General features: G+C 33.3%; 1 protein-coding gene across 1 annotated transcript in view; it reads left to right on the top strand.

The window, feature by feature from the left end:
* Positions 1–8,919, top strand: part of Cont (Contactin) — a 41,560-nt gene extending 32,641 nt beyond the window's left edge. Inside the window, exons 4-7 of the mRNA XM_075291138.1 lie at positions 2,178–2,982; positions 3,045–3,211; positions 3,272–4,631; positions 8,496–8,919. Coding sequence (XP_075147253.1) covers positions 2,178–2,982; positions 3,045–3,211; positions 3,272–4,631; positions 8,496–8,605 — 2,442 coding nt within the window. The 3' untranslated portion in view covers positions 8,606–8,919. The remainder of the gene's footprint in view (positions 1–2,177; positions 2,983–3,044; positions 3,212–3,271; positions 4,632–8,495) is intronic.
* Positions 8,920–18,732: the final 9,813 nt, after the last annotated feature.

The following is an 18,732-nucleotide window of genomic DNA, read 5'->3' as shown; positions in this document are numbered from 1 at the left end:
TAGATGCCGAAATTGAAAATTTGGTGAAATCTTGCCCAAATTCCGCAATAGTGAAGAAGAATCCAGCCAAAGTAATCACACATCAATGGGAAGAACCAGGTGAGAATTTTCAAAGGGTGCACATTGATTATGCTGGCCCTTTTCAAAATCATTACTTTTTTGTATTGGTGGATGCTAAGTCAAAATGGCCGGAAGTAAGAGTGATTAGAGAAGCTCCAACCACTGAAAAAACTATAATTCTTTTACAAAATATTTTCGCCACTCATGGTTTACCCCAAATTTTGGTTTCGGATAACGCCACAATATTTTCAAGTATAATATTCAAAGATTTTTGTAGCCGGAATGGTATTATCCAAAAATTCATTGCGCCTGGCCATCCGGCGACTAATGGACTTGCGGAAAGATACGTCCAAACGTTGAAATACAAACTGAAAGCGATGGAGAATGATAAAGCCACTATATTTGAAAAAGTTCTAGAAATTGTTTATCGTTACAGAGCAACACCTTTAGCAGATGGTAAGAGTCCAGCTTTATTATACCTTGGTAGAGAATTACGAATTAAATTAGACGCTATTCGTCCATGGAATAAAATAAAATCTTCTCCTTCACCTATTAAAGTGCGCCAATTAAGCCTGGGAGACAGGGTGCAAGTACGGTGGTACGATAAAAATAAACCTTCATGGAAATTTGGAAGTGTAAAGGCAAAGTTTGGAAATCTTCATTACCAAATAAAACTCGACAATGGATATGAGCTCAAACGCCACATCAACAAAATTTACAAATCCAACGTGGAAAAGCCAACTAAAACCGTAACGTTTGACTTGCCGCCTAAACCAAAGCCTGTTGTTGAGGAAGTCCGAATTGAATGTCGTGTGACAAATCCTGCCAATGTTCCACTTACACCAGCCACAAGTTCACAGCAACAAACACCTGGAGTATCCACAGCACTAAGAAGATCGAGCCGCATAAGAAGACCTCCAGCTCATTTTTCAGACCACATCCGTTTTTAGCCTGGGAGACTATAGTGTCGCTAATGGACATGGTAACCTTGTTATTCTATGTAATAGTATCACGTATCTGTTACTAACAGAACCCGTATTTACACTCGTTACTTTTTATTCTCTCACTATAATGTAATCTTTTATCATGGAATATTCATTCGTATCCAATACTTCAATTGTATAACATCATTCCATTGTGGCCATTATTGAATAAATAATTAATATTATCGTTAATGTTATTTAACGCGTTTTATATTCAATTTCAATACACAACACTATTATAATTACAAATTAGAATAAACTTATTTATACGGACACTAGCAACTAGAGGCTATCGGTCTAAATTCTGTAGATACTTATCGTTTGTTATGGCTGGGGGCTGCTTTTGTTAATATGTATTAGCATAAGTTGTCATTCCATTGTATATAAAATTCTTTTATTTACTACATTTGTGTAATATATATAATTGCTAAGCTTTTATATACTCAGGTTTAAGAATCCTTTGTAATTATATTAATTGACCGCGAAGCGTTATGTATTACAATTCTGAATAACTGATCAGGAATAGGCGATAAGGGTTCTGCTTTGCGATATATGTCTTTGTATTTTAAATGTTGACATGAAACTTCTAGTAACATCGTTTCAAACCAAATCCCAGTCAGAACACGCTTTGAAAACCCAAGAACGCAATGAGAGCTTCAGTTTTATAACTAATCAGCACCATAAACCGCTATGCGGACATGTTAATCATTATACATTTAGTTAATGCATTATGGGTTCGTTAACTTTTAAACAGGTCAAAGGACGTGTCCAGATTGATTTGTTAGTGAGTTAGGTTTTGCATTGCAAGCGAATAGTTCTCGCGTGACATGTAACCCTTGCTTTGGTACGTAATTTAACGCTTCAATATTGACCATCAAAGATGGTCCTGGGGCGGTTCTTGCTCCTTGGGAGTAGGCTCGGATACGTTGCCATAAAAGAAAACATATCAAGGTAGCTATTTTAGAAATAAAGGAAATATACGTAAGGTGTACAAATTCTTACATTGTCAAAAACTAAGTATTTTACGAAGGTTTACAACGTGCATTCTAAATATCTAACAGTTTACGACAGATATCTCTGTTGGCCATCTTTAATTTCGAGATCTGAAATTAAATATATTGATTTTCTTTCTAGGTTTTTCCTGAAGCCCCAATTGCAGGAGATGAAATTCGTCTAGAATGTATGGCTTTTGGTTACCCAATACCTTCATATAACTGGACAAGGCGTGGCCAACCATTGCAACGCAATGCATTCACCACAAATTACAATCGTGTTCTAGTAATCCAAAATGCTACAACAAACGATAATGGCGAATACACATGCACAATAACAAACCCAAGAAAAACACTTGAAAAATCAATATTCATTAATATTCAAATGAAGCCGCAATTTACTATACCGCTTAAGGACAAAGTAAAAGATTATAACAGCGATGTAACGTTCATTTGTGAATCTTTCGCTATACCAGACGTAAATTACACATGGTATAAAAATGCCGAACTTTTGGACCCCGAAAAAATTGATAAAGATCGCTATATAATTCAAGATAATCTTTTGACCATCAAATACCTCGATCCTGACCGCGATGATGGCATGTACCAATGTGGTGCGGCCAATCAATTAAAAACTGCCTACTCATCAGCACAGCTTCGAGTTTTGACAATGAAGCCATCGTTTAAAAAGAGGCCTCTGGAATCCGAGATTTACGCTGTGTACAATGGCAATACTACAATTGAATGTGATCCTGAGGCTGCGCCTCGTCCTAAAATTCAATGGAAAAAGGATAGTCAACTTATTGGTGCCGGTGGACATCGGCGCATTCTACCGAGTGGAACATTAATTATTTCACCAACATCTAGGGACGATGAGGGTATTTATACATGCCTTGCATCGAATAAAGCTGGTAGCGATGAGTCTCGAGCACGTCTCATTGTATTGCGTAAGTCACTGTTAAGTATGGTCCTATTACAAATATAAAATTTATAAAAAAAATATTTTCAGAGGAGCTGCGTTTTATTCAAACACCTCCACCACGAATTACAACACAAGTACATGACTTGATATATATACAATGCGAAGCTGGATATGATGAACTACTTGACGTGGCGTATGTGTGGAAGCATAACGGAGAATTATTACGAAACAATCACGACGGTACCGAAAGAATCGTAAGTCATGAAATAAATAGATTTTATCGTAAACTATAATAAAAAAATTATGTATTGTAGATTATTGATTACAATCGTTTGACTGTGTATAATGTAACGATGCTAGATGGAGGAGAATACGAATGTGTTGTGAAATCTTCCGTGAATGAAATTTCTGCGAAAACCACGGTAATAATAGAAGGTGCCCCAGGTGCTCCCGGAGGTGTGCAAGTTATAGACATAGGCAAGACGAAAGCACTCATTGAATGGGTAGATGGCGCCAGCAATGGTCGCCCCATCAGATACTATAATATTTTGGGCCGTACAAATTGGAATCGTACGTGGACAAATGTTTCCCAACATTTGCAAGCGCGAGAAGTTGATCGTTACACAGGTAGACAACAAGCTGAAGTAACAAATTTGACCCCATGGTCTTCGTATGAATTCAGTGTAGCCGCCGTGAATGATTTAGGTATCGGTACTCCTTCTACTCCCTCCCCAATATATAGTACACATGAAGACAAGCCCTATATAGCACCGCGTAACGTAGGAGGTGGTGGAGGTAAAATTGGCGATCTTACTATTAAATGGGACCCGCTTTTGCCGCAAGAGCAGCACAGCCATGGTATACATTACAAAGTATTTTGGCGATTGAAAGGAAAAGATGAATGGGCTTCGGAAATAATAAACAGGCATGACCACATTGGAATGGCGGTTGTTAATATTCCTTTAAATAATTACTATACTCAATATGAAGTAAAAGTTCAGGCTATAAACAACATTGGCAAGGGACCCGAAAGTGAACCAGTCACTATATATTCTGCTGAAGATATGCCTCAAGTGGCCCCACAAAAACCAATTGCCTTAGCCTTTAATTCCACGGCGTTTAATGTCACCTGGCAACCTATAGAGATGACCAGAGAAAATGTTAGAGGAAAATTAATTGGGCACAGAATTAAATACTGGAAGACATCGCATCAAGAAGAAGACGCCGTATATTATTTATCACGCACCATAAGAAATTGGGCTTTAATTGTAGGATTACAACCGGATACATACTACTTTGTAAAAGTTATGGCATACAATGCTGCCGGCGAAGGGCCTGAAAGCGAACGTTTCGAGGAACGTACATATAGAAAAGCACCACAGAAACCACCATCATCGGTACATGTATATGGAATTAATCCATCGACCGTTCGAGTTGTTTGGCGCTATGTGTCCCCTGCACAAGATGAAGAACCAATTGAGGGTTATAAGGTTCGAGTTTGGGAAAGTGACCAAAATATGATTACGGCAAACGACACAATTGTTCCAGTTGGCCAAAAGTTGGAAGCTTTTATATCTAATCTTACTCCAGGAAAAAGCTACAATATGAGAGTTTTAGCGTACAGTAATGGTGGTGATGGGCGGATGTCTAGTCCTACTTTACGATTCCAAATGGGTAAGTACGTTATTGGACCTCTCGGATTGTAAGTTCAGAAGTAACTTTCTAGAGATCGTAGCTGATTCAGCACCAATGTGGTTTTTGTTGATGACTTTCTCACCGTACAGTTTCACTCAGTTGGGAAGAGATAGCTTTCTGAACCGCGCTTTGCATCTCGCCACGACAAGACTTATAAGAACCATTTTATATATAATTAAGTATTATAGTTTTAATGTATGTGTTCATCGATGTTTCTTGCAATAGCCGTGAATACAAAACTTGTTTTAAATAAAACTGAAACTAACAACAGTTGTGATCATACTTGAGGAACACACCATTATAAAAACAAATAATGTTTGGAAATTAAGAATGGATGTCACTGAAATGAGTAACTCAAATAGATTTCTGTGAAATCAATATTGGGAAAGTTATGGATGCATTATTGATGTCACAAACTGTAAAATTATTGTGCAACACAGAAAATTGTATGCATACATTTCTCGAAACCCTTACAACTCAAAACCATTCTTCGCATACACTTCTCAAACCCCTTACAACTCAAAACCATTAAAAAGCTAATCACGGCATTCGATATCCAATTTTTAATCGTATCGAAAAAATTGTCGATACGATTAAAAGTTTTGGATTCGATCGAAATTTGATGCATTTTCTCTAGCATCGCCAACAGCAAAAAACGAAGCAGAAAAAAATGAAATGGCAAAATTAAGTTAGCGGCACAAAATAGAATGTAGAAAAAAACCTATTTTTTGAAGATTTCAAAGTAAAAAGTGAATTGTGTTTCATTAAATCTTATGCACCCTTATAGTTTTTTACATTCCTCCGAGTTCCTTTCGAATTGGAGGATGAGATAACTATAAAATAATACGGCAACAAATAAGGAAAAAGAGTACCCATTATAATTGGTGTAAGTTAATGGGTTTGAAATGGTGTGCACTGTTAGAAAGTCACCTTTTTGCAGGCTAAATGGTCGATTTCGGCTGACGAAGGAGGCGTTCAATTATTACTTGGAGGAATATAATTTTTGGTGGCATGTGTCATGAAAAATCATAATAATATTCTCTGTATTTTCTTGTTTGCTTTCTTTCTTATTTTTTGTATTACATTAGAATGATCGCATTGAATTGTAATAGATCAGGGGCCAAATCACCGCATTCGTCATCGAGTTCTGTTTCGTATAGAGAAACATTTCGATCACATTAAATTTTTGGATCACCGCATTCGATCGTAATTTATTTTGTCTACTACTTTTTTTTACATTGCTGTAAACATATGGTAATAAGAAATTGGAAGATAGAAGAATTTCAAAATAATTTTTTGTTATCAAATTATGTTATTTCTGAAATATTTACATTGTTTTTGTGTGTGTGTGTTTTTTTTTCCTCGTCTTCGGATTCAGAGGATGAGTACAAAGTGGCATTAACAAGGAAAAATATTCGTGACAAAAGCAGTCCTTTAGCATTGCCTGAAGTAGAGTAAGTTATTCTATTTTGAAGTGAGTGCTTTTAACTAATTGTGTTTTTAACATCCATAGATTTAAAAGACGTTTTCATCTGTCAAAAGAAACGTTTAAATATGTTCTTGAAAAAATAAGTTTTTTTTTTTGAAGCGGCTACTGAGCATTCCTTTCTTTGATCCGTTTCCCTAAATGCAAGTAATATTATATTTTCTTAAATGTATTTTGCCAAAATAGAATAATAATTACATTTTCACCAACTTTTTTCTTTTTGTTTACCTTTTTTCTGCTCAAAAATCACTACATACTTCGTTTTCGATAGCATGCTACCTATCATGTTTAACTTCGAGTAGAAACAATTCGATAACGACTACGGTGATCCGCGTAAACGAATTACTCGATTTCGACTGCGGTGATTTGGCCCCAGAAATACTTTTGGTTTTATGAGTTTGGTTTTAACTTTCAATCGGTTCCGACGATCTCATATTTTTAATAAATTGAATTTAATATTACACTATACTGAAATTCTTATTGAAAAGGCATCCATGACACATGTCAACGTCAATTCTACCAATATAATTGTCTGCCGTCTTAAATATTTTGGTCAGTGGAAGATTTCATCATTCACTATTATTACATGTCCAGAAGCGTTATGTTTTCTTGATATGGGACGGTAATTGATTGATCACAATCTCTTTAATATTGTTCTTGCCTATGCACTTTTTATATGGTTCTTTGCCAAACTTTGTTCCCGAACTCGACTATGACCAATTTTTGTTCAACTTTTACTCGAGTTGCATTACTCCTAAATATTCTAAATATATTCAGTATATGTAATATACTACAATTCGAGCTAAAACTAACAAATTTACTTCTCCTATATGCATAAGCGTAGGAAGGCCTCTGGGGAGGGGGCTTAGACCCCCCCCCCCCCCAGAATTTGAAACTCTATTTATGATTTTCCATTTTTCAATAAATGTCAATAGTTTTTTTTTTTTTTTTTTTAATTTTTATAACAATTAAACAAGTATATACAATCGCACAAAGTTCCACTAAAGACTTCCATGAACAATCGAATTACTTGGGTTGTGGTAGCAGTTGCCGATGGCAATGTTTGAAGTCAGATATTTATGAAATAAAGCTGTGGTTGACCTTTTGATTGATATAGTGATATTAAAACTATTCTTTCATAAATTAATATCTTAATAATGCTGCGAAAAAGCGTCGCCAAAAAAGTAGTGAAAATGTTCTTTTTGGGTCTAGAAGTGGTGCAAAATTGGCGGAGAAGCAATGAATGTAATATGAGCTTGTCATAGGACAAATGTCCACCGTTTCAACAGCCGTTGCAATGAATTTGCATCACTTCTTAAGGTGAGATCCGAATTCAGTGTTTTGAATGTGAATTTGAAATTTGAAAATTTTGTGATATTTTCCCAAATAAATAATTTTTTTATTGTATTGCATTCTGACGCTTGTTTGAAACGTTTTTCCTCGAATAATTTCCAAAATTATCGATTTTTCTATAATGGATTTAGCAGTTTTATGGCAAAATTTGAATAATTTGTACCAATTTATTTATAGCTCCTCTTTTTTTTTAAACTATTAGAAAAAAAGAAAACAAAAAATTACACATTAAAATATGAAAAAATGAAGTAAAAAACTTCCTGTGTAGTTAAAATAATTGAGGACATTTTTGGAAGTGCTTTTAAAGTTGTGCCTTTAGAACAACTCACAATTTTTTTGCTGGGAAAAGTGTGGAACTACTTTTAGTTTCTTTATTATAAATTAATTGTCGAGTTATTTTGATGTCTAATTTTTTATTCAATTTTATGAAATAAAACATTAATTGAACCTATAAGTTCAGTCTATACATTTTTAGCTAGGGGGGCTATAGTCCCCCCCCCCCCCCTCTAGGAAAATTGTCTAGCTACTCTAAAGCCTATATGGCGAAAACGACGTAAACAACAAGGGGAAAATGTTTTACGATAGCAAATTGCTAATCAAAAAATTTTCGATCAATAAAATTCGATATCGACTCCCATTATCCGCAAAATTTAGATTTCGATCAAAAATTCTCGATATCGAATGCCGTGATTAGCCCCGAGACTTATATCCTGAATAAAGATAAACCTTTATATTGTGCATGCGGAGAATCTATTCGCATTTTTTAAATCTCAATTTTTATGCAAAGAAGTGACTCTTTTAAAATCGTGCCTTTAGATGAGTTATTGGCGTACATTTAGGTTACCATTCACATTTCTGCCTGCTTTTAGAGCCAACTCTTTCCAAGAAGAAGACCTTAACCATTTTTCTTTTGTTACGAATATTTTATAATTATAGCTTAACATTCGTTATTAAATAAATTGTCTTGTAACATTTATTAATATTTTTTCCATTTACATATTTAGGTAAAACTACACGGAATCACGCCAGCCGTCGCTATAATTTTAACATAAACACTTCGCTTGTAGTCACGTTTTTAACATTCATATCTGCCTCATTGAATATCAACTATTGATGCTGCCTTAATGCTGTACAAAAGTCGCGCACATTCCAACTGGTAGCTACCATAAAAATTAACATTCCGTCCAAAACATAGTTGAAGTATTTAGAATAAGGTCTACTCGAATAATTACATGCGGTAATGCGCTTTATCCAATATTTTTTTATACAATTACATATATGATACACTCTTAAAGTGCCCTTATTACGTAACTAAGAATTTTATAGACATACCATATACATATGTATTATGATAAAGTTAGACAACTCTTTGACTACTCCTACATTAATAAATTCCATATAAATAAAAAATGATTTCGTAATGTTTTATATTTTGTTAATTTTAATTTTAATTTTGTTTTTTTTTTTTTTTTTTTTACAAATGTCACCCATTTTATAATAAATCTTAATATTTCTCCCATTTTTTTGGTTTTCATTCGACTTTAAGTGTCGAGTTAAAAAAAAGGAAATCAATTATGAGATAAGAGAAGAAAATGAGCGGCATTGACATTAGGAACGAAATTGAAAAATTAAGTAAGGAAAAGGGACTAGTTCGTATTGATCACTTAAAGAAATATAATACGCAATACATAACCATCCCGGGGGCCTCCTCCGTTTGGTTCTGGTCCGAGCCGATATAGAGCGAAACCCTGCATAATGGTACTATTCAGTCTGTCGAAACCAGATACATCACCATTAGATTTCGGTGGGGTGTAATCGATACCGTGAGTGGTAACTACTCCGGACTAACATCGCTGCGGGAGTATAGTTATACAGACTACGGGGCAAGTAGGCCGTAAGATTACTTTTACACGGTGAACGAGGAAGCAAGGTAAGGTTCGGTTAGGTTAGGTTGAAGTGGCAGCCCTATAAATAAATAAATATATATATATATATATATATATATATATATATATATATATATATATATATATATATATATATATATATATATATATATATATATATATATATATATATATATATATATATATATATATATATATATATATATATATATATATACCCTGTCGTCTCAAGAAGCGTTAAGTTCACGCGGTTGCTTCTGCTGTTTCTTCGTCTGACCAGTGACTTGTGGGGCAGATGGAGAATTCCTGCGAAGATTCTTCATCCAGATGCCAAATTTTTCGCTTACAAGTAAGAGATAAGAAAACAAATAATACTTTTTTGGTTGACAGCGGCGCCGATGTTTCCGTTTTGCCACTGGCCTCCAAGTCTTTTGACATCCGTCCTTCTGCTGTTATGCTATACGCCGCAAATGGTTCCCCCATTAAGGTAATAGGGGAGCAGCGCATAAAACTTGATCTTGGCCTCCGTCGTGATTTCCACTGGTCATTCGTCATTGCCTACGTGACGTCACCCATTATCGGCTCCGATTTTATAAAGTTTTACGACTTGCTTATCGATTTACGACGCAACCGACTTATCGACAACAAGACTGGTCTTGTATCCCAGCTTTCGTCATCCAAGTCTCCTGTCGCAGCTGCCATTCGAACATACTATCCTACAGCACCGTTTGCGGACATTTTGCAAAATTTCGCCGACATCACCCGACTTTCGCCATATGGTTCAACGACTAAATCAACGATCTTTCATCGCATCGAAACGACAGGCCAGCCTGTTTTCTGCCGACCTAGACGTCTTTCGCCAGAAAAGCTCGCCGCTGCAAAAAAAGAGTTTGAATTCCTCATGAAAACCGGTATTTGCCAGCCGTCCAACAGCAACTGGTCCAGTCCGTTGCACTTAGTCAAAAAAAGTGACGGTACGTGGAGGCCATGTGGTGACTACCGTGCTTTGAACGCCCAGACGTTACCGGATCGTTATCCGTTGCCATATTTAACTGACTTTACAACAAACTTACAAGGTAAGACAATTTTTTTCAAAAATTGATCTACAAAAGGCTTTCCACCAGGTGCCAATTCATCCTGATGATGTTCCGAAAACTGCTATTAGTACGCCATTCGGTCTATACGAATTTAAATTCATGACGTTCGGTCTTTGTAACGCCGCCCAGACGTTTCAAAGACTTATCATCGAGGTGTTACGAGGATTGGATTATGTTTTCCCGTATATCGACGATATTTGTGTTGCGTCACCTTCGTTTGAGCAACATCGTCTACATCTGGCCGAAGTTTTTCACCGCCTTCGGGAAAATCACCTAGCCATCAATCTCAATAAGTGCGAATTTGGTAAAACCGAAATCAAATTTCTTGGTCACCTGGTCAACGCTGATGGAATTCGCCCTTTACCTGAAAAAATAGCCGTAATTCAAGATTTTCCGAAACCTAGTGTGGCCCAAGAGCTTAAAAGGTTTATCGCCATGGTAAATTTTTATAGGAAATTCTTGCCAAAAGCAATTTCGTATCTTATGCAATTACAACAGATGATAGTTGGGAAAAAAAATGATCAAACGCCCTTAGTGTGGTCTACGTCCACGGAAGCTGCATTCGAACGGTGTAAGACTGAGCTAGCAAACGCAACGATATATATATATATATATATATATATATATATATATATATATATATATATATATATATATATATATATATATATATATATATATATATATATATATATATATATATATATATATATATGTATGTGAAACGCATACTTTGGCGACAGTAAAAATGCTACATTTTTTTTGCATACATGCGTTGGCAAAAATATCTATCATATATGTATATCCGATTTTCATCCGATTTACATGATTTTCTTACATATATTCTATTTCTTATATGGAACGTATACTTTGAACCACATAGTATGTTTCGCGTATATTTTGGCGACAAGCCGTTACTTGGCTATGTTGCCACATGTTCACATTTCGTTCTTTATTTTCACCGTTTTTACAGGGTGTTTCATACTTTTTATTCCACTTTCTATACAGGACGGTTCATACGTTCCTTTATAGTTTACAAATTCCATGTATCGATAATTTCACATAATTTCATGTTGGATTGATGGGAAGTAATGAATTTCGACGTCAGTTTTTTTTATTGAGAAAACATCAAGTACTTGTCTCCATTAAGAAAATATCGTCTAAAATTATATAAAATATGTATTTATACTACATTTTTTATTTATACGGTGGTACTATCTCCTGTTTTGGATCGTTTTTCAAAGATTACCTTTCAATTTGCAAGCTATGCTAAAAATACCCTCATTACCATGCATATTTTTGCAGGGTTATTTACGAGTTTTGGTGAAAAAATCGAACATATGCAAAAATTTTTTCTGATTATATCAGGAAATTAATTGATAAAGTAATTTTTTGAATTGAAATGTCTGTAATCAAGATAATATTAAACTCATTGTTTTAAATAAATTTTAAATTAAAAAAATGTTCCATTACTTTTTCTTGCCAGTTTTTTTAATTTAATTGTATAAATTACCTTTTTAATTAAAAATTTAAAACATTTTCAAACAGTGGCATAATTAACTTAATGTTTCTATTTTGATTGAAAAGTTAATTGTTTCAATCAATTTATTAATTGAAATTTTAAACTGCTACTCATTTTTATTGGACAAATTTTGGTTATATTTTTACACTCATAAAAAAATCGTGCACGGCGAGCTCATTTCAAAACGATTCGTTCATGAAAGTGAATCAAAACATATGTGGTGTCAAACTGAGATCGGGCGGTGTCAATCAGACAATGATAAAATGACGGAACAACAACCAGCGTTCATGATCTGAAAACGTTTTGGTTACGTTAACAGCCGCCTTAGCACATTGCACCACAGAGGGAGTTGTCACAATAACGTCTAACGATTATTTTAAGACTTTTCATAGACAAAGAAAAACAAATGCCGTTCATGAAATCATGAACGCCCGTGGACGATATTGTGGACATTCTGTTTTGATTTTTTTGTGCACGTTTCCGTTTCATTTTGTCACCGTTCGTCCACGAACGTGGAACGTAATTTGTTCTATTAATGTAGTACCAAACATAAGGTCGGTCCCAGAGATGGTCTGTCATAAACTGTAAGGTATTTGACATACATTTACGACGTATTTTACTATACGTCAAAAACGTCGTAAACCTTTGTAAAATACTTAGTTTTTGACAATATAAGAATTTGTACAATATACTTTTTTAGAACCGTTTATTTCACACTTGTTTTACAAATTTTTTATTTACGAATGCCTTTTCATTATAAAAAAAATACCTTTTCGCTAAAAGAAAATGCTAAACTTCGTAAAATACTTCGTTTTTTGTACCATTATGTCTTACTTGATTGGAGAAGGCCTTTTCCTTATAAAATATAGTAAATATAGGCGTACACGTTGTATCAAATCCGATTTTTGCCACAACAATCTTCACTGTTTCAGCAATTTGAAAACGCGTTGAATTCAAACGTTTATGTCTGAAAATTGTGCAAATTGCTTTTGACTAAAAATTTCAAAATGTTATTATAAAAAAATTCTAAAATACTTCAATTTGATGTTTTCATGACTTAAAATATAAAAAATGGTTTTTGAAATCAAATCCAAAGATCCTGTAGGTGTTTTTGACATTTACTACGTTTTTCACGTTTTATACAGGTATATGACGTTTTCGACGTTTACAACTTTTTGACAGTAGAAAGCCCAAAAAGTTGCTACTCGGACCATCTCTGGTTGGTACTAAGATCGTGTTTCCAAACCTAAATTACAGGTGCAAAACAACAATAAATATTTTCTAATCGAAATATAACATCGAAGAAATCGTCCAATCTATCAAGTCCAAAGCATAACATACACTAAGCGAAAAATAGTCGAGCTATTAACTATTTTTCAATTTCTCTTAATTTCGTAATACAAAACCAATGAACCGATGTACAAATTCGTTAATTCAACCTTTACTCTTTGAACACCAATTGTAAACATTACGACTTTTTTAGTACAGTAAACAAAAGTAACAACGATTTTTTTTATTTTCACCTGCGAAACACCAGCGTAGAAAATTTTATTTCAATAGTCAGATTGTTTGTTCGCTTTCTGCATTTAATTTTCGTTTTTAAAATAATTAATTCTAAACTAAATTTTACTCAATTGATGCGTGCGTTTGTATCCAAATTTAACAAGAATACGTAAATTCTCGATAATACTATAGTATATATACAGTTTATATATACACGGAAAAAGGTAAACTGTATTATAGGTAGAGTTTAATAACCTGGAGTACTTTTTAACTGCTCTTCACGAAATTACATCCTCTCATAGAAGTAAAATGAACTAAAATTATCGAACAAAAACCATGACCTTTTAACCATTATGTAGTTCGTTCTTACTATTTTTGCGGGAATCATATGAAAATTTTCTTCTGAGTTAGTTCATATTGAACTTATGTATACGGTCAATGAACTATATACCTACGTTTAGTTCATAAAGCTTGAGACAAAAACGGAAAATTTCATTGGGCTGTAGAAAATTTTGAAGAAAAATAAACAATTTAATTACAAACAAATATTTTTGTGCAATAAAAATAAGTTAAATTTAGCGTTAGTTTAACTACGTAATTTAATTCTTTAATATATGTCCATACTAAACTTTTAATGTGCATTATTTCGAAAACCACATTTTTATTATTAATTAATTAAACATGATTCACCCTGTAGTTAGGTGATTTTAAATCTACTTCTTGGAAATATGTGTTAGCTTTTGTTTTTGAAACTATTCTATAAATAGAACACATGCTTGTATGTGTTTGTATACAAATACACATATTATGTATGAATGGTGAACAAAGCCACATTTGGTTAATAGAGCGTATGATGGCTATGTGGCTCAATGCATAATACGATCGGCTTGAAAACTGATGGTACGTGGTTCGATCCTCCGTCCGTGATATGCAGAGTAATTTTTTTTGAAATTATGAATTCTAATAAATATTTCTAAATTGTTTGTATATTGTAGAAGATAAAGTGCAAAAAAGGTTATGCAGATACAAAATGTCGCAAATCTTCTTCCCCTCTATACACGGTGGAAATTACTTTTCTTTTGTTAAAAAACTGGTATTGGTTCATTTTTATTCTGGATCATATCAACAGCCAACGATCAAATATAATAACTTATTTTCATATAGTGAGACATATTTCATCCAAAAGTACAGTTAAAATTGTATGGCTAACGAAGCTGAATTTAAAATTTGCAAATATAATCTATAAGAAGCATTTTTCTACGGAAATCGTAAAATTCTCATCAAACGTACGCTCAAGAAACTAGTTTTTGTAACATATGCCCCAAACACATTTTGCTGCAAGCATATATAATTTCAGAATTGGTCCAAACAAAATATTGTTTGTATTGTTAAAACAAATTACGTTTCACTTCAGGCATACACTGGTACAAAAATTAATGAAATTGTCTTAAATTAATGAAATTGTCTTTAAGGCGCCAATTGGTTTCTTCCATTATTTTACTTGTAGCAGACCTAGAGCTCTCTTTCTAAACACATATATGTTTATAGGCTATTTCTAAATTAATATATGTTTGCAACCAAGCATATTATATTTACAAACATTTTAAGTCCTGATTATGAAGAACGGCAGCGTCTTTGATTTGGAGAAGGGCCAAGAATCTCTATGAGTGAGGAAAGCGAAAAATAGATCACAGCCACGATAGTGGATCTTTCTCTCCAGACGGGTTTATATTGGTGAAGTGTAGATCAGACAATTAAAGGAGAAAAACAAATGAAAACAAAATATTAGGATTTTGTTGACAACTTCGGATTTTATTTTCTCTAGATTGTCGATCTTACCAGTAGGAATGTTGTAACAGAACAAGAATTTTTTTTTGGCGTAAGTTGTGTTGTGGTATGAATGGCAGTCGATAGATTCGTTAAAAGTTGATGTTCAATATAGATATCGTTTTCTAGTAATCGATTAGGTATTTCAAACCGATTTGAAGGGACTGAATTATGGGGATTTTTACAAAAGTATTTAAGCACAGCGTTCAAATTGAAATAATGAATTTTAGCATAAACAAGTTCCAATCATAATATGTTCCAACATATTAAAATATATGTCCCAAACATGTTATGCTAGTTTATTAACATTATATGCTTTCACCTAAAAATATTGTGTTAACAAATTTGAGTTCGAAACATGTAATTTTTACACTCAAGCAGTCTTTTCCGTCCGTGTATAGACTGATATATTGACTGCTAAGTCTAAAAAGTGAATTTGACATGAAACAAGTTCAAAGTTTTGTTTTTGAAATTTCTCAAAACACGTATAAGATAGAAATTCCCTTGTTTTAGGTCTTAAAATCATATTTATTATAGTTTTTCTCAAAATAATGATAATAGAACATGGCTAAAAATTACTTAGACCACTTTAACCGAACAAAGCCTATTGATCTTTTTACATTGAATATTATTTAAAACTTTAGTCACAGACTAAGTACAATATTAATCATAACTTTTGGTAGAAGTGTCCAATAAATTAGAGATTTTGACAGGATGTAATGCACAAAAATCCGAAGAAAACACAGCGAACTCCTTCAAAACACACTAAGTCGACTTAGCGTACTTTGGAATGAAGCAGTCGATATAACAAAGAACAGGCTTTTATACCCAGCCTTACACTATGGAACAGACTATTATACCCACAAAAAAATAATTCATTTATTTTATGAATAGTGTTCCCAAAAATTTTCCAAACACGGAATTCATAAATTGTATGAAAAAAGTTCATAAATTAAAAAATACAGGTTTTCATTGACTACGAATGTATACATAATATTGATGAAATGTTTAATATTATAAATGAAATATAAATAATTTTCGACATTGAAAAATATGTATTTTTACATAATATATACTAAAATCGTCATGCATTAAATGTATTTTTCATTTTTCATTTCTTTTTGATTTTTTCCCTAATTTCTAATGCCTGCATAATTGGTCAAACTGTATGAACCCATTTATTAAAACCGCATTAAAGTCCTGCGAGTAAAAAACATTTTATTACTTATAAATATGAGCACCAATGCTTCCAGTTGAGTAATAAAATTGTTTTATTTCGTCAACCTTTTTCAGAAATAAATAATCTTTGAATCGCGACGACGACCCAAACTGAATAGAAAACACCAAACAAAGCAAAGCCACGTGTTGCCTACAAAAACGTTATGTTTGGTTTTTTGACTTGTATTATATGCTTGTATTGTATACATATGAGAGTAACTATGTTGTGGCTCTCTCATGCAAAGAGAAAACCAGTATTTTTGGATATATTATGTAAAGTTACATTAATTTTATGAAAGAATCCATGCGTATTATTAAAAATTTCTTAATTTAATAACAAGTATTTATGAATAAAAAATAACGTAAACGTACATCTATTTCATGAAAGAGTCCATAGATTTTCAAAAATGTACACATTTATGTACAAATTCATATTTTATTTTTTTGTGTGTAAGGTAGTGCATATTTTTGTAACACCCACATGGTAGCGAGATAGACACATCGGTCCCTGCGTCGATGTCCCTCTGTCCGTGCGTCTGTCTGTGAACACATTTTTGTAATAAAAGTCCAGGTCGCAGTTTTATTCCAATCGACTGGCACAAGTTTCTCTTTTGGATCAGAATAGAACACTAGTGATCGGTTCAGCTTTAAATATAGTTCCCATATATATCTTTCACCCGATATGGACTTATTTATATGGCCCCAGAAGCTACAGTTTTACTTGAAATTTTGCACAAGGAGTACAATTAGCACTATATTCAAGGGTGCTAAATTTGATTGAAATATAGCCAAAATACCCCCATTTTCCTTATGAAATCGGCAATGCAAATGTAAAAATGAGTAAAAATCAAAATTTCCTATACCTCTAATACATATCTTTCGATTAATAAATCGTAAATGAAGTTTTTCGAAATTGCACACAAATGTCTGTAGATTTAAAAACTTTCCAATTGGGAGTATATTCCTTTAGGTATATAACGCAACTAAGGATTTGAGATGGTATCGAAAATATGGATCCACAAAGTGGTGTGTATAATATAGACTTTACTTACTTGTTATGGACTAACAAAATGATTTTAGATTTCCAAATTTAGGCAAATCGCATAAAAGTTGCGACGTTTATGTCATCAAATCGGGAAATTTGGCTATATGGGGTAGTACAAAAACATATACCGTATTTGTTCTCTTAAGAAGTCAAATCGAGAGATCGGTTTATTTGGGTGCTACATCGGAATATGGACCCATACATACCATATTTGGCATATCTATTTGCAACTCTACATCTCAAGTTTCAGGCAAATGGAATAGATTTTGCGGCTTTTATGTCAAGAAGCCAAATCTGGCTAAAGGAACCTACACTGAAAAAAATATTCATCTAATATGGAAGATTATGCAACTTAAATTTTAGGACTCGAAATTTACGCAATGTTAAGGGCAACATTTTTTTAAACAATGATATTTTAATTAAAAGAAAGTTTATAATCCTTGTTTCAAAAAATTTTTCATTAAATTTAGGACAAAAATCTTGAAATTTTGAGTCTGTCTGCTGAGGCTGTACATCTTTGAAGTAAGGCAAGTATTCCTTAAAATAAAGAAAAACATTTCGTGTTTTGTTTTTTTATTGTTGGTTTTTGCTTTAATCTTATTTGGTTGGTTTTTGCTTTAATCTTATCCCAGCAAAAGCTCTCATTACCCGGTAATCTTGTAGGTAAGCCTATTTAAAAAAGAATAACCACTTATTAATTGGCATCGCTTCGGATTACCTTTACATACACATGTCCTATGAGGAAAGTACTTCTCCCCAGGCATACCTTCGGCCATGAAATAAGTAGTGCTTTTAAAGCATATAATAACATAAACAAATAGTCAGGGAACCCAATCTCGAAAATATTGATTTCTATCGCCGATTACAATGGATCAAAATATGGCAATTAATGCTGTAATAGGAGCACTACTTGAATAGAAACGAATATTGTATAAATAAACAAAAACTCTATTAAATCATCTAAATAAGATTACACGCAAATCACTTTCACACTTAAAATAGAAATAAATGTAGGTTGTTTATGGGAGGGATTCGTGAATTACGTTATAATACATCCAATAGCCAATTCACATTAGGTTCGAAATCTACTAAAAGTGGATTTTAAGTCCCTTTTGTATAAGG

The sequence above is a fragment of the Haematobia irritans genome, chromosome 1 (genome assembly GCF_050003625.1).
Source record: "Haematobia irritans isolate KBUSLIRL chromosome 1, ASM5000362v1, whole genome shotgun sequence".
NCBI lineage: Eukaryota > Metazoa > Arthropoda > Insecta > Diptera > Muscidae > Haematobia > Haematobia irritans.
The sequence above is the reverse complement of the archived record's forward strand: the minus strand, read 5'-3'. Positions and strand labels throughout refer to the sequence as shown.